The sequence below is a fragment of the Haliotis rubra genome, unplaced genomic scaffold (genome assembly GCF_003918875.1).
Source record: "Haliotis rubra isolate DU_JTF1 unplaced genomic scaffold, ASM391887v1 Scf9, whole genome shotgun sequence".
Taxonomy (NCBI): Eukaryota; Metazoa; Mollusca; class Gastropoda; order Lepetellida; family Haliotidae; genus Haliotis; species Haliotis rubra.
Genome location: NW_025767634.1, coordinates 2,808,394 through 2,835,000, shown reverse-complemented (window position 1 = coordinate 2,835,000; position 26,607 = coordinate 2,808,394). Strand labels below are relative to the sequence as shown.

Here is a 26,607-nt window from a genome sequence, read left to right as displayed (position 1 = left end):
GAACTCTGACACTTGTATTAGGCATATTCAGGGAAATGGTTTGTATATACTGCGGATCTCTTACACTAGCACCAGGTATATTCATGGAATACATCTTATATATACTGGGGATCTCTGACACATGTATCAGGTATAATCATGGAATACAGCTTATATATACTAGGATCTCTGACACTTGTGTCAGGTATATTCAGCGAAAATGTTTGGGTTTTTATATACTGGGTATCTCTGACACTTGCATCAGGTATATTCATGGAATACAGCTTATATATACTGGACATCTTTTTCACCGGTATCAGGTTTATTCAGGGAAAATGTTGTTTCTTTTAGAAATACATGGCACCTCTGACGCTTGCATCAGGTAGTTTTTATGGAATACAGTTTATATATACTGAGTATCTCTGAAACCTGTATCAGGTATACTCATGGAATACAGTTTATATATAGTGAGTATCTCTGAAACTTGCATCAGGCATATTCATGGAAAACAGTTTACATATACTGGGGATCTCTGACACTTACATCAGGTATTATCAGAGAAAATAGTGTCAACAGGCTGGGGAACTGTAAATATTGTATCAGATCCATTCAGGTAATATAGTTTAAATAAGCTAGGGTCTAAGATACCCACCGACAATTGTGTATTTTGAAAATTAGGTATGTTTGTTTTCAAAAGTTGTTGATTAAATTATGTTGCCAAAAATATAAATCAAGTATGTTTTCTTTGGGTGTCGTGTAGGCACCAGTACAGTGAATGTTTTAATTAAATATTGCTAAGTACAGATATGTGCAACTGAAATTCAGCAGAGAGGTATATTTTCTTAAAACTGTAAAAAATAGGTAGCATTTCTTTTTTTTCAGTTCCTCGAAATGAGATTTGACAAGCAGGTCCGGACAACTGTGTTGGTTTTTTTCCTCATCGCTATGGTAATTAATGTAACATTTACAGCATGAAATTTATCTTATATTATGTATTTTTTTCAATTCCGTATGCAGGAAAATGGTGTAGAATTGTTAATCAAATGTCTGCCCATATTAAGATTTACTTTCTATCCAAGAAATAGAGATAAGAGAACGACTGAGAAATAAATAAACATTTCAATTATCAAGGCATTGATTGTTGCCTCGCAGTCAAAACATATGTCAGGTGCTCTTTGCTAAAAGAACTGTATTTGTATTACTGCCCCCGGTATTTTAGAATGAGTATATGAGGTGGTACTTAGCTGTAAATTTTATTCCGGAACAGGACCCGTGAAGATCCGGGTTGGAATTGATCTTCAGTAACTCATGCTTGTCGTAAAAGGCGAATAACGTGATCGGGTGGTCAGACTCAGTGACTTGGTTGACACTTTATCGTATCCCAATTGCGTGGATCGATGCTCATGTTGTTGATCACTGGATTGACTGGACCGCAGACTCGATTATTTACAGGCCGCCGCTATATCGCTGAAATATTGCTGAGTGCGGCGTAAAACTAAACTCACTTACTCACTACATCATCTCATTGTATCCATATGGGTAACAATTAAACCAATAGACTGGGGAACGAATCTAGTCGTTAAACCTGACTGTAGCTTTTAAGAGAAATGAACCCCGATAATTTGGTTTTCTACTTCCACACAGGGATTCTACACGTCGGTAGTTCTGTATTTGCCATCCATTGCTGTCAGTGCAGGTAAGGATCAATAAACAAATGTTCGATCAGTTGCGATCAACAACAAACACATACCAGTGTTTGTCAAGCTTTTTAACAGACTGAACTCATTTTCTCACATAACGAGAAAATTCATTTTTCAATTGGGATGTGGCATTGTCTCGTTTGATTGTGACACTTTTCTTGCTTTTGTAAGGGCATCAACACGACAATGCAACAATGGTACAATGTCCCTTCTAGGATTCATGTCCCATAAGCTGTTTGTATTTTATCGGTATTTGGATAATACAATTGTCTCCTACGTAATGCTGTGATAGAGTGACATTGTCCTTATTACTCTTCCTTAATGTGAATAACAAGTTTTTGTAAGCTGGTTTTTGTAAGCTCCAAAACACGGCAATGCAGCTATGCTACAATGTCCCTTCTAGGATTCAACTGTTTCACGTCTCATAGGTTGTTGGTACTTTATTGTTATTTGGATACTGTAATAGTCTCCCAACGTAAAGCTGTGACAGAGCGACATTGCCATAATTTAATCTTGCGTAATTTGAATAACAATTCCGTACAAACCCGAAACTCCCAATTGTGTGGACTAAGAAAAACCGTAACACATTTCTCGTATCTCTCTTCAATATGTTTTCAGTGACTGGGTTCAACTGCATTGTGTCGTTTGATTGTGACACTTTTCTTGCTTTTGTAAGGGTATCAACACGACAATGCAATAATGGTGCAATGTCCCTTCTAAAATTCACGTCCCATAAGCTGTTTGTATTTTATCGTAATTTGGATAATACAATTGTCTCCTACTTAAAGCTGTGATAGAGTGACATTGTCCTCATTAGTCTTCCTTAATGTGAATACCAAGCCAGTAACTGTCAATTGTATGGACTGAGGAATCTCCGTAACACATTTGTCGTATCTCTCTCCAATGTGTTTTCAGTGACGGGTTTCAACCTTTGGGGAATCGTCATAGTCCTTGGATCAGTCAGCACATTATACACTGCGATGGTGGGAATAATTTTGCATACATTTATATTGCCTGAATGACTTCATATTGAAACTAAATGTTATTAGAGAAGCCACTGATTCAGAAATGACAACTATGGGGTTTTTTTTCCCATGAATATTTCTGCCATAATATGATATGTGTATGTTTAAATAACATGATATATCTAAATATGCCTTTCAAACGTTGAGTAGTATATCCAGGGAATAGGCCATAGATTTCACTGTCCGATGTAATTGTCGATAATCTGAATGTACCACCTGTTTGGAAACATAGCTCACAAGTTCACTCTGCATGACACCTGCAAGCATTTCGAGAATGACCAAAAACTCATCAGTTCACCTTGCATGACACTTGCAGGGATTCGGACATAGAAAGATAACTTCCCACTACGCCTTGCATGACCCACTATTGGGGGTTTCTGAGAAAATTGGTCCCTGGTACATCATGCATGTCAGCTGTGGGGATTCCGAAAATAGGGACCTTGAATCCTGTGTTTGTAAGCAGTCTGGCTTCTCGGCTTCATGGGTTCCAGTTACTGCTTTCATACAGATTAAACTGGCAACAAATGATCACACATTGCTTAGTACACGATTACCCCATGTGCTTTGTGCCTCCCTCTAGGGTGGTATGAGGGCTGTACTGTGGGCGGACACTCTCCAAGCTGGCATCATTATCGTAGGCTGCGTTGTCCTCGTTATCAAAGGTTCTGCAGCTGTTGGTGGATTCAGTGTGGCCTGGGCAGTCGCCGAGAATAGATCCCGGATCAAGTTAGATGAGTATGATGGAGTTGAATACTAATCAGATGCAATCATTAAAACTATTCACCCCACGGAATATATCTTTCACCATTTCTTACCAGTATCAATTGTCGTTGATATACCTTCAATTTGTTTATTTATTCTACCCCGGAAGTATTTCTCAGTGTCAGTTCTTGCTTAATCTTATATATTAACGCTTGTCTCTGATTCTGATTACCTAAAGCGAAATCGTTGAATGAATTATCATTAATTGTTTGAATACAGAAAAATGACTGTTATGCATGCATCTCTTTGAGATTAGTGCCAGTTCAGCTGCTTAACCAACAGCCTTTCATACAAAAAGATTTTAAAAGCTGACACTCGCTCTTCGGAATGAAGGCAGTGAAACATGGACTTCCTGCTCAAAATCCTGTGTCTTCACGTTGAACTGCGGCACAGTATCTTGGTGGCTTAGCTTATAAGAGAAACTGAATATTATACTTCTCTAGGCCTCAGTTGCATAGTGACAGCCTTTAGAGCGTAAGGTCAGTGGTTAAATCCACAACCACTTCATACTAAAAGACGTTAAAAGGTGGCAGTTGCCATTCGGAATGAAGAGGATAAAACGATGACTGTTCTTCTCAGAATGCTGTGTGTGTGGTCTTCACGTTGAACTGCGGAATATCATCTAGGTGGCTTAGCTTATAAGAGTGGCTTAATTCTGGATCAGTAGTCAGCCACGTACGCACACAAGCATCTTGAACGCAAAGTTAAACCCCTTTCGCCACCTCTGTTTTAGAGTCACCTTCGATCCGACCACGACGTATTCGGTGTGGACATATCTGTTTGGGTTTGGGACTTTTTTTATGGGTACTTATGGAACCAACCAAGCGGAGGTCCAGAGGGCACTGTCTTGTTCAACTCTCAAGACAGCCCAGATGTAAGTTGATCTGATGGCATTTGAGGCTACATCAGTCAGGTGGGATAAACGCAAGCTTGAGTAGTATCAGTTAGGTAATGTCTGCTTTGTGTTGAACATGTTACGCTTGAGGGGAAACCTGCGACCATGGGTATTGCGCTGAAGAACTTCAGCAGATCCTGGCACTCAAGGGAGGCTACTCAAATTCAAGAATGACAGTTATTGGATGTTTTGTGATATGAGTATGACCTAGTCGATATATTAGTTAAATCATTTCTTGCTGCATCGGTGTAATGACGTTGCGGGAGCAATGTCTTTGTCCGATGGCACAGTTACTCATGTTATCGCACTGTTCTAGGAGATGGATCATGACCCAGATTTGATATATAGTGTGTCATCATGGTGATTCACATACATCATGTGTATGGATCTTGGTAAGAAATATTTCCTTGTTCACTACCTTCATTCTCCTTCCCTGTATATTCAGGCTCGCTGACTGAGTTGACACATGTCATTGTATCCCAATTGCGTAGATCAATGTTCATATTGTTGATCCCTGGATTGTCTGGTCCAGACTCGATTATTTACAGACCACCGCCATATAGCTGGAATATTGCTGAGTGCGGCGTAAAACTAGACTCACTCACTCCCTCACTTCCCTGTATGTTACAGTTCTCACCCATTACAGCCCTGTGAAACGTTAATAACAAAAAAAGATGTTACATTTTTAGTTACCTCGTGAAAATCAAACTATTTCCCAGACCTAAGACATATAACATGAAATGACTGTAAGCCTCACACACATATTTGCCTTTCTGAACACAGTTGTTCTTTGAGTTGTCGAAAGAAATTGCCTTCGCCCACAAATACAGAGAGAGAGAGAGAGAGAGAGAGAGAGAGAGAGAGAGAGAGAGAGAGAGAGAGAGAGAGAGAGACAGAGACAGAGACAGACAGACAGACAGACAGTCAGACAGTCAGAGAGAGAGAGAGACAGAGACAGACAGACAGACAGACAGACAGTCAGAGAGAGAGAGACAGAGACAGAGACAGAGACAGACAGACAGACAGACAGTCAGAGAGAGAGAGAGAGACAGAGACAGACAGACAGACAGACAGTCAGAGAGAGAGAGAGAGAGAGAGAGAGAGACAGAGAGAGAGAGAGAGACAGAGAGAGAGCTGTTTTTGTTGTATTAGCCACTCACATGGGTTATGGGAGACCTTTTTCCTTAATTTATACTTAAAACAAACATAACTTAAACAGTCAACACTTTCCCAGTACTCCCCACACCACTCACACATTATTCTAAACTCTTCGGGGCGGTGGGGTAGCCTATAGAGTGGTTAAAGCGTTGGCTCGTCACGCCGAAGACCCGGGTTCGAATCCCCACATGGGCACAATGTGTAAAGCCCATTTCTGGTGTCCCCGGCCGTGATATTGCTAGAATATTGCTAGTCAGTCAGTCTTAACTCTTCAGCCCACTCACGCCTTTAATCGCAACACGCATACACACCAAATGAATGCTAAATGCACGTAGCTACTACACACACCCACATCCTCCGCTCCCACCACCCAACCTCTACACCCGTTACACAACACTACAGCATCCCACACTACACCCACATCCTCCCCCACACCAACATCCTCCACACCCACACTACAACCTCATCCTGTTACACTACACTACCATCCACACTACACCATCCTCCCCCACACTACACCCACATCCTCCCCCACCCACACACCCACATCCCTCCACTCCCACCACCCAACTCCTCTACACCTGTTACACAACACTACAGCATCCCATCCTACATCCACATCTCCCCACCACACACACATACACCCACACCCACATCTCTCCACTCCTACCACCAAACCTCTACACCCATTACACAACACTACAGCATCCCATCCTACATCCACATCCCCCCACACACACCCACATCTCCCTCACACACACTACACCCACATCCTCCACTCCCACCACCAAACCTCTACACCTATTACACAATACTACAGCATCCCACATTTACACCCACATACCTCAACAAACACCCCCACCCCCACCCCACATCCTCCTGCTCCCACCAGCAAACCTCTACACCCATTACACAATACTACAGCATCCTACACTACACCCACATACCCCCAACACTCACACCCACACCACACACCCACATCTCTCCACTCCCACCACCAAACCTCTACACCCATTACCCAACACCCACAGCATCCCATCCTACACCCACATACTACTACACACACACACACACATCCTCTCCGCTCCCACCACCCTCTACACCCATTACACAACACTACATCATCCCATCCTACACCCACATACACCCCCACCAATACACCCACACCCACCCACACCCACACCCACATCCTCCACTCCCACCACCAAACTCTCTACACCTATTACACAACACTACAGCATCCCACACTACACCCACATCGTCCCCCACTCCCACCCACATCTCTCCACACACCACTACCCAACTCTCTCTACACCCATTACACAACACTACATCATCCCATCCTACACCCACATACACCCCTACCACCCACCCCACCCACCCCACACCCACATCCACATCTCCACTATTCCCACCACCAAACCCACATCTACACCATCCCTCCACATTACACAACACACAACACATCATCCCATCCTACACCCACATACACCACTACACCCACATCGTCCCCACACCCACACCCACATCCTCCACTTCCCACCACCAAACCTCTACACCCATTACACAACACTACAGTATCCCACACTACACCCACATATCGTCCTCCACATCCACCCACATCCTCCACACCCACATCCAACCTGTACACCCATTACACAAACACTACAGCATCCCACACACCCACATCCTCCACTACACCCACATCCCACAACTTACACCCAATCCTCTCCACTCCTACAACAACCTCTACATTATTACACAACACTACAGCATCCCATCCTACATCCACATCCCTCCCCACACACACACATATACCCAACATCCTCCACTCCCACCACCAAACCTCTACACCCATTACACAACACTACAGCATCCCACACTACACCCACATCCTCCCCCACACTACACCCACATCCTCCTCCCCCACCCACACTACACCCACATCCTCCACTCCCACAACCCAACCTCTACACCCATGACACAACACTACAGCATCCCATCCTACATCCACATCCCCCTCCCCACACATATACACACCCACACCCACATCCTCCACTCCCACACCCAACCTCTACACCCATTACACAACACTACAGCATCCCATCCCATCCACAACACTCTACACTCCACATCCTCCACCCCCACCACCAAACTCTACACCCATTACACAATACTACAGCATCCAACACTACACCCACATACCCCCACAACAAACACATGCACACACACACACACATCCTCCACCCCCACCACCAAACTCTACACCCATTACACAATACTACAGCATCCAACACTACACCCACATACCCCCACACAACAAAAACACCCCCACCCACACACACACACATCCTCCGCTCCCACCAGTAAACCTCTACACCCATTACACAACACTACAGCATCCCACACTACACCCACATACCCCCAACACTCACACCCACACCCACACACCCACATCCTCCGCTCCCACCACCAAACCTCTACACCCATTACCCAACACACACAGCATCCCATGCTACACCCACATACCCCCCACACACACACACACACACACTCCTCCACTCCCACCACCAAACCTCTACACCCATTATACAACACTACATCATCCCATCCTACACCCACATACATCCCCATCCCCCACCCCACCCACCCACACCCACACACACATCCTCCACTCCCACCACCAAACCTCTACACCCATTGCACAATACTACAGCATCTCATCCTACATCAACATCCCCCCCCACACACATCCACATCCCCCCCCACACACAACTTCCTCTCCCACCACCCAACCTGTACACCCATTACACAACACTGCAGCATCCCATCCTAACCACCACCCCCCCCCCCACTACCACCACCACCACACACATACAACCATTCCCACACTCATAATCTTAGTAAGTTTAGTCACATTCATACATTCATAACGTTTCAAAAACTTCATCATGCGTCATTCAATCATTCAAATCGACATATCTACATAGAATGTTACAGAACTATAAGAATAGTTAAAATTACACATGTACACAAGGTAGTTTTAAAAACAGGTAACTATGCTGAAAACGACGTACGGCCTGCACATGTGTCTCGCAACCTCCACGTGCCATCACATTAGTTGTATCGGACTCATATACGCAGTTCCTTTTGGTTTTCAGAGCTCTGGCAATCAATGGAGTAGGCTACATGTTAGTTTATATCCTCCTTGTGATGGTCGGTGTCATCATGTTCGCCTTCTACAGTGACTGTCACCCCGTCAGCTTCAACCTCATCGACAAGGACGATCAGGTACGTCAGCACACACATCAAATACCATCCTCTATATCTCCAGAGCGAGCAATGCGGTAATTCTTTACTAATCTCTGGATCCATCCCCATGGATCGCCATCTCAAACGTTCCGACCCTTGCATTTCAAAACCATTTTACCTATCAATCACGTATAGGTACGTGTAAGGATAAATTAGGTAACTCATCTTACTTTACAAAAAATTAAAACCATGGCAGGTTTAAGTGGACACGAGGGCATCCTTTTAATTGCAGCCCGTACTTTTACATAAATGTACGATGTTGTTTATGATTACTGATAAATGCAAAATATTTATGTATGTCATTAATAAAAATACAGATTAAGGCGAGTATCTAGACTGAAATGGTCTGTCTGCAGATGCTTCCTCTGATGGTGATGGACATCTTGGGAGATCTGCCAGGGCTGCCTGGACTCTTCATATCTGCCATACTGTGTGGGAGCCTCAGGTACATACTGTGTGAGTGTCTGTGGTACAGACTGTGTGAGCCTCAGGTACATATACTGTGTGAGTGTCTGTGGTACAGGCTGTGTGAGCCTCAGGTACATATACTGTGTGAGTGTCGGTGGTACAGACTGTGAGAGCCTCAGGTACATATACTGTGTGAGTGCCTGTGGTACACACTGTGTGAGACATCTCCGACACTACATACCGTGTGGCAGCCTCAGATACATACTGTGTGAGACACTGTGTGTGAGAGCCTCATCTCCGACACATACCGTGTGGCAGCCTCAGGTACATACTGTGTATTATGCACATTAAATGAAAGCTGAGAACACGTAAGGTTGGTGTAAAGTAACGCCTCATCACGTACAGCACGTGCATTTGTTTCAGATACACTGTTCCTACTACTGCGCAGGTATATTATGCCCTTTGTAATACAAACCAATAATAACGATTTGAATCTATGATCGTTTGTTTAAACAACTTTGTATCATAAGTTGATCTATGATCGTTTGTTAAAAAAAAAGTGAGAGTTAAATATTCAATTGGCAAGGTAATATTATAAGGATTCGCAAATCTTAATTTCACAGGTACCGGCGCAGTATGTTGGAAGTTTTCAATAATGTGATATTTTACGATCGCATTCAGTGATAGCAAGACAAAGTTATATCAATCTTCTAAACAAGTAATAATTCAAAGTCAAGGGCTATTCCTCAGAAAATTCCCAAGATGCGGGCAATTCTGTAGAAAATCAACGGGAATTCATGGAGAATGCCTGCGAATCTGCCCGTAGAGGTTTACTCTGTAAAAGAACCTGGCGAGACAATAGAGTGACGTCACTGGAGGTTTGTTTCTTTTTTTTCTTTTTTTCTTCCAGCATAATGGGTACAAACACATGGGTAAAACATGGATTTCACACATGGGTACGAACCGGCATCAGGCTGTTGTGGTACAAGCTTCATAACAAAGTTCAAGGAGATGGACATTGAAAAGTGTAACGAAGTAATTCTATGGCTGTACAGATATACAGTATTATATAAAACTGCTGTATAAAACCAGATATACTCTATCTCCGGCTGGTACAAACCGGTTCAAGATTGGCACAATGTTTGACAGAGATTGTAAACTTCAAGGTTGTATGCTAGTGATACGTAAAATCAGATATAGACAGACAATCTGACTGTTTGAGATGCAAAGTTCAAGAAAGGCACATATGGCCAATAGTATACACGATCAGATGTAATTTGTCAGCTTAGAGATGTACAAGCATGTTTGAAAATACAATAATTGAACAGTGGCAGAATGTCTGCAAGAAGAGTCACTCTATGACTATGAGCTAATAGGCTACCATATCAGGTGTGATTTATCTGACTATAGATGTGTATACATATTGACCTGAAAAGGTTAAAAAAGGCATAGTGTTTGCACATGGTATATAACTATAAGCCAATAGTAAACACCATCAGATGTAGTTTATCTGACTAAAAATCTACGGGTTATGGATCCTAAGACTCAGAAGTGGTACAAAATTCTCAGAGAGAAGACAGTCAGTAGCTGTAGTCACAGTGTGTTGGAGCAACAAAGTTCAGTGATTGTACATTGTTTACATCGAGTAGTAACTGTGGCTGAAAGACAATGCTAAATAACATCTATATGTAATACATCTACTTAAAGTTTAAAACTATTTGTGCGTGGAGACAAAAAATTTCAAAGGCATCATATTTGTTGTTCTTATAAGCAATGAACCTTTCAATGGCATAAACTTGTCTGATGTTATATATAACCTTATCCATTGATAGGGTGTTGCCCTTTAGACTGCATAGAAAAATATGCCTTTTGCTCAGTAGGATTAGGTGATTCAGCAATTTATATTGGTCTGGATAGCCAAAAAGGATTGCATTGGTATCCAGAGTTATACCCATATTAATGTGGGTATTCAGAAATAGTTCCAGAGTCACCCAAAAATGTTTTACATATTCACATTGAAGGAAAACATGAGCTAAGTCTTCCCAGTCAGTTTTACAAACAGTGCAGATATCATCGTTTACTAGGTTCATAACCTTTAGTTCCCTCTTAGTGTAAACTATGCGGTGAAGAAATTTAAATCTAAATTCTAAAAGTTTTACATCTTTTGTACAACCCCTATACTGGAGAAATATATTTTTCCAGTTTGGAGAGTCAAGATTAAAGTTTTCCTCCCATTTTTTTGCATACTGTGGGGCACGTATCACAAGTGATGATATTATCATAAAAATATCTGGAGCCCTTTCCAGGCTTAAGCAAATCGAGTAAACTGTTTCCAATTGTCAGGTTAGATTTTATAATACACATTTGCTGGTTGATGCACTGTTTCCACTTAGGAGGGATGCTAGATAGCAGTCTGTGATAATCTAAGAAAGTTCCCCGGATATCATATACGTTTTTCAGTTCATTGAAAGTCATTAGGCCTCTTGTGTTATAAACATCCCTAACACAATGCAGCCCTTTGTGGTACCAGTTTTGTATAAAGAAGGATTTATCTTTAAACTGATGATTCAACCAAAGGGGTTGAGATAAGATGTAATTGATATTATCAGGATATTCTTTCTCGATTCTTAGATAGTTTGACCATGCATCCAGAACACTTCTCCAATAAGGATTTTTACAGTTATTTCGGATATTAATATTTGCTCCTCAATGAGAAAAATTTCAGACAAGGGAAACTGGCTTGGGTTCATAAAGTTGGGATTTTGGCAGCATTTTCTTAAATGAGAAAGTTTCAAGGCTTGAATAAAAGAATTGATATCAATCATTCTTAGACCGCCTTCATCATATTTCCTGATCATATTATTCCTTTTTATTTTGTCCCTTTTCCCATTCCATAAAAAATAAAAAAATATTTGATTTAATTCTTTAACAAAAGCTTCAGGGGGAGTAGGCAGGGCTAAAAATATATGAACTAAGGTAGATAACGCTAAGGATTTAATAACTGTAATTTTGCCAATCAAAGTCAGTGATCTATGCTTCCATGATGCGAGGATTCTCTTTATGGTTTCGATTCTCTTTCTTGTATTTATGACCCAAAGGTCTTGTAAATTGGCATTAAGGATGATGCCAAGAACTTCAAAGTTGTCTGTGTGCCAATCCAAATCTAAATTTTCGCAAAACTTAATATTTTTACCAGCCATAGAGCCTATCCAGATAACTTTTGTTTTTTCAATGTTCATTTTGAGGCCAGACATTTCATAAAAGGAGTGTAACGTTTCAGTAGCAGTTTTTAGGCTTGATTCAGATCCGTCAAGAAAAAGTTCGGTATCATCTGCGTACTGTCCTAACACATATTCTTGCCCATTCAAACAATAACCTTTAATGTCTTTGTTTTGCCTAATCATACAGCCCAGAATTTCGGCTACAAATAAGAAAAGATACGTAATTTTTATTCCTTCCAAAAGAATTTAAGTAAATCTATTGGAAATCCATCTAGTCCCGGAGATTTGTTGTTTTTCATTGATTTAACATCAAAAGCTATTTCTTTCAAATCAAAATATTCTTCTAATGTTTCACTCGTTTGACTATCCAGAGTTGGGACTGTGATATTATTCAAAATATTTCTAGTATCCGCAGTAGTGACATCCGAAGATTTATATAAATTTTCATAAAAAGATTTTTGTTCTTTAATTATTTCTTTAACATCAAAAATTTCCTCTCCAGTGTCTTTAATAAGGGATACAATAATTTACTGGTATATTGACGGTTTTCCAGGTGACAAAAGTACCTTGTCGGCTTTTCCCTTTCTTCATACCAAAGAGATCTAGTTCTAAAATCAAGATCTTTCGTATGTTCCTGTTTAATATTTTCAAGTTTCAATTTATCTGATGATAATTCAGCAAGGAGATCTTCAATGATTACTTGAAAGTTGTTCCTTATTTCATCTTCCTTTTCTTTAATTCTGTTTTCCAATTCTAGAGTGTCAAATTTTTTCTCTTTATGGTAGCTTGCATAAGAGATAGTTTTGCCTCTGACTTTCATGAGGAAAGTCTCCAAAAATAGTGGATCACTGATAGTAAGTTCTAAGTTTTGGTCTTCAATCTCATTAAGGTCTTTTAAACTATACACCTGGAATTTAATTAAGCACCCCCTGATATATTTCATGATAGTAGAGCAACTGTTAACCATCGTTAAACATGAATGATATCTCTGTATTACAACACATCTCTAGTAGTCTAAAAAGGTGTTTCAGTTCCATTGCACTCGTCACAACGCATCCCTTGTGCACGTGAAGCATACAACCCACACTTTTCCCAAAATTCAGTTTCTCTGACATGCAATTTATGGGCATAAAAGCAGACAAATTTGCAACTGTCTCCATTAATGAATACTGAAATGGCGAGGAGAAGACTTTCTGAAGCACTAAGGTGGCAAATTGTCGGCATGCATGCAACAGGCATGTCCTTCAAAGCTATTGGACGACAGCTGGGCTACAGTCACTCGGTCATCAACCGACTTGTCCGAAAACATCAGATGACAGATGTGAGAGATCGTCCAAGGCCTGGACAACCCAGGAAGACAACGGCCTGTGATGATCGCAGCCTGGCACGTCTGGTAAGGCGAGAACCCTTTGCCACAAGTTCGGTTTTGAAGCGCCTGTGGTTACCCTACAGACAATTATCCACCAGAACCGTCAGAAATCGCCTGAGGGCACTTGGTATGAGGTCCAGAAGAGTCATCAAACGTCCTGCTCTGTCTGATCTCCATAAGAGACGACGTCTGGAGTGGTGTATGGCCCGTCGGCAGTGGAACCTGAGGACATGGAGGAGGGTCCACTGGTCAGATGAGAGCAGGTTCCTCCTCCACGTTACAGATGGTCGAATGAGAGTGTGGAGGCATAAAAACACTGCTTACGTGCCCAGGAATATCCACCCTACTGTTCCTTATGGTGGAGGATCGGTTATGATCTGGGGTTGTCTTTCACACGACTGTAAACTTCAAATGGTGACTGTCCGAGGAAAACTTAATGGTCAGCAGTACATCCGGGATATTCTCCATCCAGTTGTCATGCCTCACTTTGACAACCACCCGTTGGCTACTCACCTTATATTCATGGACGACAACGCCAGGCTGCATCGTTCACGTGCTGTGACCGCACATCTCCAGAATGAGGCTATCATGACATTACCTTGGCCAGCAATGAGCCCCGATTTGAATCCTTTGGAGCACATCTGGGACTTTCTTGGACGCCGTGTGAGGTTGAGAGAACCCTCTCTCCAGCATCTTGCACAGCTGGAAGCTGCATTGCATGAAGAATGGCGGCAATTGCCACTTGATCGAATCAGAAGGTTTACCAGTAGCATGAGGAGGAGGATTCAAGCTGTCATCCAAGCACGTGGGGGATACAACCAATACTGATGCCAGACCCATCAGATGTTAACATGTGACATTCCTTGTGCATCATTTCTTGTAATAGTCAGCCATTGACAATGCTACGACCATACTTGTTCAGTGACTATTTTCATCAAAAATCAATAGTGACCAAATCACATTGGTTACGCTATTAAAACAACACGTATTGGAATCATTGTCTTGTTTTTCATTTGCCAATAGATGGTATGTTTCACAATAGCTAAGGTTCCACTATCTTTGGAATAGTGAGAAAGTTACAGCAAGTTTTGTTTCTCATCATCCAGAAAATAGGGGGGGGGTCCTTAATTAAGTTCCAGGTGTGTATAACTGTTCTTAGCATATTCTGACTTAGTTTCTAGCAGAATTCTTTTTACAATATCAATGTATTCTTTAATTCTCAAAAGAGATGTGTTGAATTTCCAGTACCACTTTCCTCTATTCTTACTCAAAGAGTTATATATGGTTAAAGTAATAGCCGAATGATCAGATTTGTATCCCGGGCGTCACTGGAGGTTTATAATGTGTAAGTGTCTCTGGTACATACTGTGTGAGAGTCTCTGATACAGACTGTGTGGATGTCTCTGGTACCTACCATGTGGGAGCCTCAGGTACAGACTGTGTGAGTGTCTCTGGTACCTACCACGTGGGAGCCTCAGGTACAGACTGTGTGAGACTAGCTGGTACAGACTGCGTGAGTGTCAGCGGTACCTACCGTGTGGGAGTCTCAGGTACAGACTGTGTGGAAGTCTCAGGTACAAACTGTATGAGACATCTCCGACAAATACCGTGTGGGAGTCTCTCAGGTACAGACTGTGTGAGACATCGCCGACACATACCGTGTGGGAGCCTCAGGTACAGACTGTGTGGGGGCCTCAGTAACATACGTATAGGATAAAGCATGACCCGTGGGCATTATTAAGAAGTAAAGATGTTTTCCCGAGGGAATGCCCAAGGACCGAAGAAAAACATCCTTACTTCTTAATAATGCCCGAGGGTCATGTGTTATCGTAGTTATAAACCTACCGAATATATACTTTCGATATAATTTCAATATTTGGTATTTACTTTTGAAATCAACTGGGATGAGACTGGCAGCCAACACCTTGCCTTGCACGCGCAATACACGTGCTCTGCACGCGCTACCCGTGGCCTGCACGTGCACTGCCCGTCTTGTGAGGAACACACGGTTCATGCTGACAAACAATCTTATTCTTCACAGCGATTCTTCGTAGCCTAGTGGATAAAACCGCCAAGCTAGTAGGCGAACAGTTGCAGGTTCGAAACCAGGTATCGACGCTGCATGTTGGAAGTTTTCAATAATCGATATTTTACGAATTCAGTGATAGCAAGACAAAGTTATATCAATCTTCTTAACAAGTAATAATTCAAAGTCAAGGGCTATTCCTCAGAAAATCCCCGGGATGCGGGCAATTCTGTAGAAACTTCCAGGGATGCAGGCAATTCTGTAGAAAATCCACGGAAATCCAAGGAGAATGCCCGCGAATCTGCCTGTAGAGGTTTACTCTGTAAACGAAGAACCTGGCGAGACAATAGGTGACGTCACTGGAGGTTTATAATGTGTGAGACTACCTGGTACAGATTGTGGGAGAGTCAGGTAGACTGTTTGAGTGTCAGCGGTACAGACTGTGTGGGAGCCTTATGTAGGCTGTGTGAGTGTCTCTGTTACAGACTGTGTGAGTGTCTCGGGTACAGACTGTGTGGGAACCGCAGGTACAGACTGTGAGAGACTACCTGGTACCTACTGTGTGGTACATACCGTGTGGGAGAGTCAGGTAGACTGTGTGAGTGTCAGCGGTACCTACTGTGTGGGAGCCTCAGGTACAGACTCTGTGAGTGTCTCTGGTACAGACTGTGTGAGTGTCTTAGGTACATACCGTGTGGCAGCCTCAGGTAGACAGTGTCAGCCGTACGTACCGTGGGGGAGCCTCACGTACAGACTATGTGAGTGTCTCTGGTACAGACTGGGACAGTGTCTCTGATGCAGACTGTGTGAGACATCTCCGACACATACCGTGTGAGAGTCTCAGGTACATACCGTGTGAGTCTCTTCGGTACAGACTGTGTGAGAAACGATGTCGGCAGTACAATGCCATTTATATTTAATGCAGGTGGAAGTTGACCTTTAACGTAAGTGACATTGCCGTTTTTATCGTTTTACCACAGCTTTGCTTGTTATGTTTTTGAGGTGCTCATTTGTATCAAGCTGCCAAACTACATCTAGGTAACCTCCAATAAAGTATTGTGAGTATATAATCAGACGAGTGAAGTGATGTGGTAAAAATAACAGGTTTAAGTATGCGAGACTGATCGTTGACAGATGGACTTTCTATTCTTCAGCACGATGTCTAGTGTCTTGAACTGCTTAGGGATGGTGATCCCTGATGATATTATCAAACCATTCTGTTTGAAGCACCTCTCAGCCAAAGGAGAAATGAGACTTGCTAAGAGTACAGGTATTGTATGATGGAATATTTCTACTATTCAAGAACTATTGAATTCTCTATTAACGTTCAGCTATCTTATTCAAAACTAGAAACGGTCGCCTACAGTCATGTTGGACGTCACTTATTGAAACCCACGTTTTAAGTATAATGGATACAGGAGCTGATAAACATCCACAAAATCTTCATAAATTTAAAATTGTGGTCACACAATACCTCAAAGCACCGTATAAAACCTGAGATCCAAGGTATTACATCTAGTTGATGGATTCATGTCTGATTTGCTTGAACGAAAATTACTGACACCAATCTTTAGTTTATGGATCTATTCTATACGTTAAAGATATTTCTATCATTTGTTATTCAGTGCTTGTTTGTGGATTTGTCACCATCTGTACATCGTATTTCATCTCTCTGCTTGGTGCCTTATTTCAGGTAAGCCGTTTTTACATTGTGCCATACGAACCGCCTCCGTGGTGTAGTGGTTAGAGCGTCCGCCCGGAGAGCGGAAGGTCGCGGGTTCGATCCCCGACCGCGTCATACCAAAAGACGTTAAAATATGGTACTTGTTGGTCCCTGCCTGGCGCTCGGCATTAATGGGTACAACAAGGACTGGTCGGCTTGGAGTCAGTATAATGTGTCTGAGTGGGGTATTCATGCTTCACTGCGGCATGGTATCTCAGTGGGCTAGCACTATAAAACAAGCTTGAGTCTGGGCTAGTACAAGCAGCCGCACATACACATACACACGCATGCACGTCGTCATATGAGCGAAATATTCTCAAGCACGACGTTAAACCCAATTTCACCTCACCTCACCTCACATTGTGTCATACACATTGTGTTTAGTCCAGAAGGTACTATATTGAAACATCTGAAACCAAAAGCTTTCCTAGATCAGACACATTACATGCAGTTTTGCGTCGATACATTATTTTCTCAAAGTTTTAGTCTGTACTGTTCGAATTTAAAAAAATTATGTGTTCCCTTTATTAAAGTAATATGTTGTAAGTAGATGTCAATAACATAAAATGGCGTCAGATGATTTTGTTTACAAGGAAACGTACATCCAATGTCCAGTATTGAATATTGGGAGTAACAGCAAAACATAACTATAATAATTATCCATAGCATTATCTCATTTTGAGATGAAACTTCATGCCAATAAAAAGACATCATATATATTTTATACACAAGTGTGTCATAAAATAACCTTGAACCATGAGATGATTTTATAAGAAGATACATATTAAGGAGGTTGCATACAAAATGTCACGAAATTGCTAAATTTGGCATCAGTTTGTATCAAAATGTGTCCCAAATCTATTTATGTAATAAAAATAGCAAGTCACCAAGGCATTCGTTTGACAAGTGGCGCACCCTTGTGGCACCGTCTGTAAAAAGTAATATGTCAATAAAGTTCTCTTAAAAGTAAATTGTTTACTTCATTATTCAATATGTGTTTTTTATAAAGATATTTCAGTATTGACATGAAATAAAGCTGGAAAATCAATTTTCAAGGCAGTATGTAGGATTTGACACATTAAATAACTTTAAAAACCCAGGAATTTAAAAAAACGTATTGATTCATCAATGAAAAAAAGATTTTTATAATAACAAAAAACTTATAAAATGAATTTTTATACAGTAAATTCACACTAGATTAATATTCAAAAATAGAATAAATATGTTACCGGAGGGTGTCAACATTATTTCCAATTACAACAGCATACCCAAATTAAATTTGATAAGGAGAGATAACTCTTGCCCAGGTTTACCTCAGGATAAATGCTTGTGTGGCCAAAATATCAAGAAATATGATTAGAAGCAAGATGAAGGGAAATAACTGCGTAACATAAGTACGCGCTCCTACTGTCACATCTTTTCGCATACGGTATGTGCACAAATCACGGTATCCAACCTCTTTAAGATTACATTTAGTTTTGATAATTTTAGTTCTTCTTGTATTTTTTCACGATTCGGTCAAAATATGTGGACCATAGTTATGATCTGAATTGTTTCATCAAATATGTTTATTTACATATCATTGCTTCATAAGGCATGAAACCATTTTCATCACACAGGTCCTCAATCTTAACATAAAGCTGTATACTATATTTCATGTAAACTGCATGCTCTTTGGGGCTGCGGCCTTTTAACGGATTAAAGTATCTCTCCCACACAAATCGTAACATCGGATACTCGTCCCATGAACGTTATTGTGTACATTATAGAGTATGTTTTGTATTTCAGGGAGTGTTGAGCATTCTTCCAGTGTTACTTGGGCCAAAGGTTGGCATATTTTGTCTTGGAATGTTTTGCCCATGGGCGAATAAAAAGGTACAAGTATTAATGTTATTGTCTGAATATGTGTGTGTGTGTGTGTGTGTGTGTGTGTGTGTGTGTGTGTGTGTGTTTTGACACTGTATGCTAGAAAGCGATCAAACATGTAACGTGCAAAGCAAGATTATTGCAAGAACAATAAAAACAAAATACGTGGTTTTTTATTAATCGATATCTTTATCATCGACTCGCTGTTATATATACGAATGAATAATTAGCATGTATTTTAAGATCGATTTTCGTTTAACAAGCACGATATAAAAATGGATACGAATTTTGTCTTTACAGTCAACACAGCTGAATGCCATTCATTAACAAATGGCATTTCTTACTCACGACACACTTCGAAATATATAGTTTCTTAATAATTCACTCATGTTGTACCATGTATATTTTCTTTAAAGGGGTGAGTGTTTGCTGTAAATTTTGCACTGAAACGTTTCCTTTGTATCCTCTGAACTCTGAAGGGAGCATTAAGTGGTTACTTCGTGGCAATCTTCGTCACAGGATGGTTTTCTTTTGGACGTTTCGTTCACGCACCATCGTCGCATGCAGCTACCTTCTTGACTCACGGCTGCAACTGGAACGTTACCTCTACCTCTCCTAACGTCAGCATGACGTCAGATGATTCAGCGAACGCGTCAAGTGTGAAGCCAGTGTAAGTTTCTGTAACACATTTCCATCAACTAACGCCTCTGTTGGGAAGGTGATGGTATAAAGCAAGCAAATACAATAGACACAAACATCTCCTTAGTCATATGAGAGACGTATCTTAGTTGTATCTTACGGGGCTTAAGTTTTGGCAGAGACCATATACCGATATGGTAAATGGTCTCTGGTTTTGGATTGCTGAGTAACATGATTTGTTGACCTAAACCATCGACACTCTTTATATTGGAATATTGACATGAGTAGACGGACTTTCATCTTGAGACCCTTGATCGTAGGAGGACCTTCATCTTCACTTGATCTTTTTCATGTCAACATGACTACAGGTTGTTCAGCTTGACCTGAGCTACTCAACATATGCATGACCCGAGAGGTCAATGGCACAAACGGCTGGTTGAGTTAACTTCATTAAATAGGGGAGCAGAGACTGTTGTTATTGTTACGTTCGTGCGAAACATGCATACATGGATTCGTTACAGAACTTGTCCCGGAAAACAACACTTCTGAAAAAACAATTCAATTAAAACATGAATTGTTTTTACAGTCATATGCTATCTAGTTTGGTTTACTAACTTAACGATGTAAAGTCAGTAACTTTCAGAATCCAATTCACTCTCGCTATCACTCTCTCCACCCAGTTCAATTATCATTTTTTTCTATCGACCTTGCCTTAGGCGCCCGACTCTGACCTATATATGTATGATATAACTTATATCTTATATATATAGGTCATACTTATAAACATATCAGAGTCAAGCGCCTATGGACCTTGCCTCCGCTATTCGGTCTGTTGACAATCTGCTGACAAAGGCGCACCCCTTCACAGTAATAGACCCAACCAGTTGTGACACGGTCACGCAATGCATTAGTATTCACTTGATCAGGTCAAGCTGAACAACCTGTAGTTTCGACATACAAACTCCAATTGTTTCCTAACAGAGATGTTTTGGGTTGTTCTCGGAAGTGTGTCTGTATCTATGCTGTATTGTGTTTACAGAGATCCCTTTTCCCCGATGTATCGCCTGTCTTACCTCTACTTCACACTGGTTTCTACGGTGGTAGTCGGCGTTGTGGGATCCATTGTCAGTTTATTAACAGGTATATGATCTTCGGACTTCACTGTTAGACCGATGTGTTCAACACGTTCCAAATGGTTTGTTATAATATATTATCCAATTGTGTACAACCACTGCCTGTAGAAAATGGAGTTTTGTCCAGTACGTGAATGCAAATCTGACGATCCAAGAAACCCGTGGCTGTGTACAAACACGAACAGTCAGCTACGTCACAGAGCCAGATTTAGACACTGTTAGAAACTAGTGGCCAGCATGCATATCCATATCCTAATAAAAATAGTGTTAAAGCACTTCTAAACAGACTGGAAGAAATTAATCTACAGATTTGGATATCAAACACTGAAAGGTCTTCAAGTGGAGCTATTTATAATATTTTTACAAATTCTGCACTGAAATGTGAAACCTAGGTCAATTTATTGCATTATGATAATCGGAGAGCGTTACTTAATTTCAGAACTTACGAACCATTACCTACCAGTTGAAATAGGACGATGGATTAAAACAAACCGAAATGAAAGATTATATACTCTTTGTACTGTCAACGATATTGGAGATGAATTTCACTTTTTGTTTATTGACCTCACCTTGGCCCTAGAAAGGAAAACAATTATATGTCAACAACTATTTCTGTAGAAACTCGAATGTGCACAAAATGAACCGGCTATTTCACTCTAAAAACTAGGAACAATTAGGAAATTAGCAGTATTTTGCAAAATAGTAATGTCTCAATTTAAGCAACGCCCCCACAAAAGATAATCAATAACGCATGAGTGTAACATTGTTGATTTAACTGGTTAAATGTATGTACAGACGTAGTTTATTCTTGCAACAAAGCGATATGTATATATTACCACTTTGTGTTTCATACATGTATGTAACTTATATCAGTTGTACATAGTGCTGTAAATATGTACCTCTAATGCCACTGAAAACGGTCGGACTGTAAATAAAGCTCAATTCAGTTCAGAACCGAGAACCCCATCGATGACATTGCAAGAGGAGATCAATATAAACTGATAGATGTGTACGCTGGATCCGAAAGCAAGTAACTTCAGTTAAGAGCTGTTCGGGACAAGAGATGTGCAGCATTGTATGTTAGTTGTATTTACAGTCGCTTCTCGTCTATCAATCAATGCTGAAATACTTCCCTCATGTATAATGCACACAAAATGACATAATCCTCCATAGGTCCAGTGAAACCCGAGACCTTGGATCCCCGTCTGATCAGTCCATTGTTTGACAAGCTCTTCCCTTTCCTGCCGGAACGTGTTCTCAAGCCTCTCCGATTTGGCATCGTCCATAAAGGAGTGAGTAAAGCTATGAGTGAGTGAGTTTAGTTTTACGCCGCACTCAGCAATATTCCAGCTATATGGCGGCGGTCTGTAAATAATCGAGTCTGGACCAGACAAACCACTGATCAACGGCATGAGCATTGGGATACGATGACATGTGTCAGCCAAGTCAGCGAGCCTGACTACCCGATCCCGTCGGCTTTTGTGACAAGCATGAATTGCTGAAGACTAATACCCGGATCTTCACGGGTCTGAACAATGAATGAGGTGAGGTGAGGTGAAATTGGGTTTAACGTCGTACTTGAGAATATTTCGCTCATATGACGACGTGCATGCGTGTGTATGTGTATGTGCGGCTGCTTGTACTAGCCCAGACTGAAGCTGGTTTTATAGTGCTAGCCCACTGAGATACCATGCCGCAGTGAAGCATGAATACCCCACTCAGACACATTATACTGACCAGTCCTTGTTGTACCCATTAATGCCGAGCGCCAGGCAGGGATAAAAAAGTACCATATTTTAACGTCTTTTGGTATGACGCGGTCGGGGATCGAATCCGCGACCTTCCGCTCTCCGGGCGGAAGCTCTAACCACTACACCACGGAGGCGGTCTGAACAATGAATGAAAGCATAGTTCACTATTATAATATTACCAACAAATTATATATAGTTCACTTCCGCGATTAACGTGTCGATTAGCCTTACATATTACTCCATTGGTGTTTCTAGAAATATAGAAAACCTGCAACTCATCAGGATCGGGAAGAAGACGTGGCAGAACTGGAAAAGGAATGCGTGTCTTTGAGCCAGAAGTTAGAAACTACTGACGACCACGTTGAAGGAACAGTTTGGACTAATAGATTGTAGAAATCAAGTTTGAGTGGCATTGACAACGGTACAAGAATCGTTAATGAAACGCCGCACTCACGAAATTAAGAAGTTGTTATCCATAAGGTTTGTTTAATATTGTAGAAATCTAAATGTAATAAAAATATAGGTACCTCGGAGTTCACTTGTTTACGAAAAAACGGCTGATCAATAAAAACATATAATTGCAGTTCTGAACTGATGATATTGAGTACAATGTGTGTTTGTAGGAGGGGTGAGGGGTTGGGGGTTCGACCCCGGTTTCAAACACGGTGTGGTTAATTGGTTTGTTGTTTAACGCCGCACTCAACAATATTCCAGCTTTATCGCGGCTGTCTGTAAATAATCGAGTCCTGGATCAGACAATCCAGTGATCAACAGCATGCGCATCGATGTTCGCAATGGGGATACGATGACATGTGTCAACCAAGTCAGACCACCCGATCCCGGTAGTAGCTCTTACGACAAGCATGGGTTACTGAAAACCAATTCTAACCCGGATCTTCGCGGGTTATGAACGGTGTGTCAAGACAGTCATTTGAAAGAACGGGCGTTTTTGAACTTGGGTAGTATATGTTAATAACCCAATGAAGACATGGATGAAATTCTTTAACAAGCAATCAAAGTTAAAATACATAAGAAACAAGTGTGACATCACATCTGTTTCAAAAACTGTTCACCATTTTGATCCATGGACCAGTTATTATATATGGTAACTTAGAGTCGATGGATAAAGGTGTCACCTACTTCTCATCGTTTCGACCGCCTCCGTGGTGTAGTGGTTAGAGCGTCCGCCCGGAGAGCGGAAGGTCGCGTTATACCAAAAGACGTTAAAATATGGTACTTGTTGGTCCCTGCCTGGCGCTCGGCATTAATGGGTTCAAAAAGGACTGGTCGGCTTGGAGTCAGTATAATGTGTCTGAGTGGGGTATTCATGCTTCACTGCGGCATGGTATCTCAGTGGACTAGTACAAAAAGTGTGACATACACATACACACGCATGCACGTCGTCATATGAGCGAAATATTCTCAAGTACGACGATAAACCCAATTTCACCTCACCTCACCTCTCATCATTTCATACTTTAAACTAAACACCCGTGCATTAATTAAGCACCATCCTATTTTGATAATAAAATGTGATGCTACAGAAAAGTTAGGGTATAGCCATCAATTTAATCAACCTGTAGTTAAAGAAGCTTTATCCATTGACAGTTTTACAAATACCATAACCTTGTCTATTTTTTATGAAAGAATATGTTGATGAAAATGTGATGGGACTGAATTTTTACCCAAAATAACTATTCCTCTCCTGCTCAAACTACACAATTAAATTAAGTTTTGACTAAAAATAACAATTCTGTTATATACCAAGATGACATTTACACATCAAGTAAGCTTTATTTATGCATAATCAGGAAGAACCCGAATGTCAAAGATTCAGACCTTTTTCCAACAATTCAGATTGCTAATTGACAAAAGCTGAAACAAGGCCACATTAATAAGATTTTGGAATAAATTTTTATGATTTTGAGTTTATTGTAATGAATAAACACTTCTCCTTGCCGGATACTGATGATAACAGCTAAAATCGGTTTGTTGTGTTTGTACAGCAACTTTCACTGCATTTTAAAATATTTCCTTTTTTTCGTTTGACTGTAACTTTTCCTCAATCTTAGTTTACAAACTTTCATCCACTCACAATAAATATCGAATTTATAGGCCACACAACGATCAATTATTACTTTCACTTTTTTAAAAATAAGGTAACTTGTTTTAGGACAGAAAAACCCTGTTTTAAATATAGGCAATTATCCTAATTAAAGTGCATGGTAATTTCAATGATGTTTTCGTTTTTGAAATGTTAAATGCATGCTCTATCAAATTATAAAGGTTCTTGTTTGGAAAGAGTTTACAATTTCATTTCAGACAAATTTAATTGGTAAAAATACATGGTGGTGCTTATTTTATGCACATATGTATACATTCATGCGTCACTATGTACGTTTCCTTATAGCTTCATACAGTCCCATCTACATCATACATAGATTCATGCCATACATTATGAATCGTGTGTCAGACCAATGGACCAAGTTGTAATACTGTTAGATAATTATTGTTCAGTAAACCTCTAAACTCATGTTTAAAACGGCATAATTACTATTTAAAGCTAACCAGCTGTTGCTATGGTTCTTGTTCCTGATGGGCACTCATCCTAGCTAGACAAGGTCAAACTGAACGTCACACACAACAGTCAAGCAGACAAGAAAAAAGGCACGAATGACAAACCGTTACGCCGAAACTCCAGAGATAATACTGATTGTTACAAATAATGGTTTCCTCACGGTTCCTTTCTGCATTAATATTAACATTTTGTGATCGCATCCTTACACAAGAGAACTTCTGAACGTCCAATGCTGCATTATTAATATTAACCATTTCGATTGAGAATTGCACATATCATTTGCATTATCAAATTGACAGGTTGCTTGGTGTTTGTTGGATAGCTTTGTGACTGTGACACACCTACATGGTGGCGGCGTGAGGATTCACAGCAGGCCGGCCATGATGTAGCTACTACACAGCACGAGTGGCTGTACGAGTACGAGTTTAGTTTTACGCCGCACTCAACAATATTCCAGCTATATGGCGGCGGTCTGTAAATAATCGAACCTGGACCAGACAATCCAGTGATCAGCAGCATGAACATCGATCTACGCTATTGGGATACGATGACATGTGTCAACCACGTCAGCGAGCCTGACCACCCGATCCCCTTAGTGGCCACTTACGACAGTCATGGGTTGCTGAGTGCAGCGTAAAACTAAACTCACTCACTCACCTTTTAGGTGAGGCAGGAACACAGTATCAATCAACCCTTGCTTGTCATGATATCGACTAGTTTTACACCTCCACCGATGTTGAACTGTACATTACCAAATTACAAAAAACAAAAGGTAAAACAAAAATTAATACAAACCAACAAATACTGATCAAGTGAGTGAGTTTAGTTTTACGCTGCTTATAGAAAGGGGGGGGGGGGAGGGGGGGAGAGAGACACCAGAAATGGGTTTCACACATTGTACCTATTTGTGGAATCAAACCCAGGTCTTCAGCGTGACCAGCAAACACCTTAACCACTAGACTACCCCACCGCCCCAATACTGATCAAACCATGCGTATAGAAATAGAGAGAATAAAAACAATAACTAATGAAGCTTGTTTTTCATGGTTTATTTGACACATC

At 40.9% G+C, this 26,607-nt stretch overlaps 1 protein-coding gene across 1 annotated transcript in view; it reads left to right on the top strand.

Moving 5' to 3' along the window:
- The window catches only part of LOC124263892 (sodium-coupled monocarboxylate transporter 2-like), a 21,648-nt gene extending 2,272 nt beyond the window's left edge, over window positions 1-19,376 (top strand). The window contains exons 2-5 of the mRNA XM_046698620.1: window positions 3,285-3,430; window positions 8,681-8,810; window positions 9,188-9,276; window positions 19,367-19,376. Of these exons, the coding sequence (XP_046554576.1) occupies window positions 3,285-3,430; window positions 8,681-8,810; window positions 9,188-9,276; window positions 19,367-19,376 (375 nt within the window). The remainder of the gene's footprint in view (window positions 1-3,284; window positions 3,431-8,680; window positions 8,811-9,187; window positions 9,277-19,366) is intronic.
- The last annotated feature ends 7,231 nt before the right edge of the window (window positions 19,377-26,607 follow it).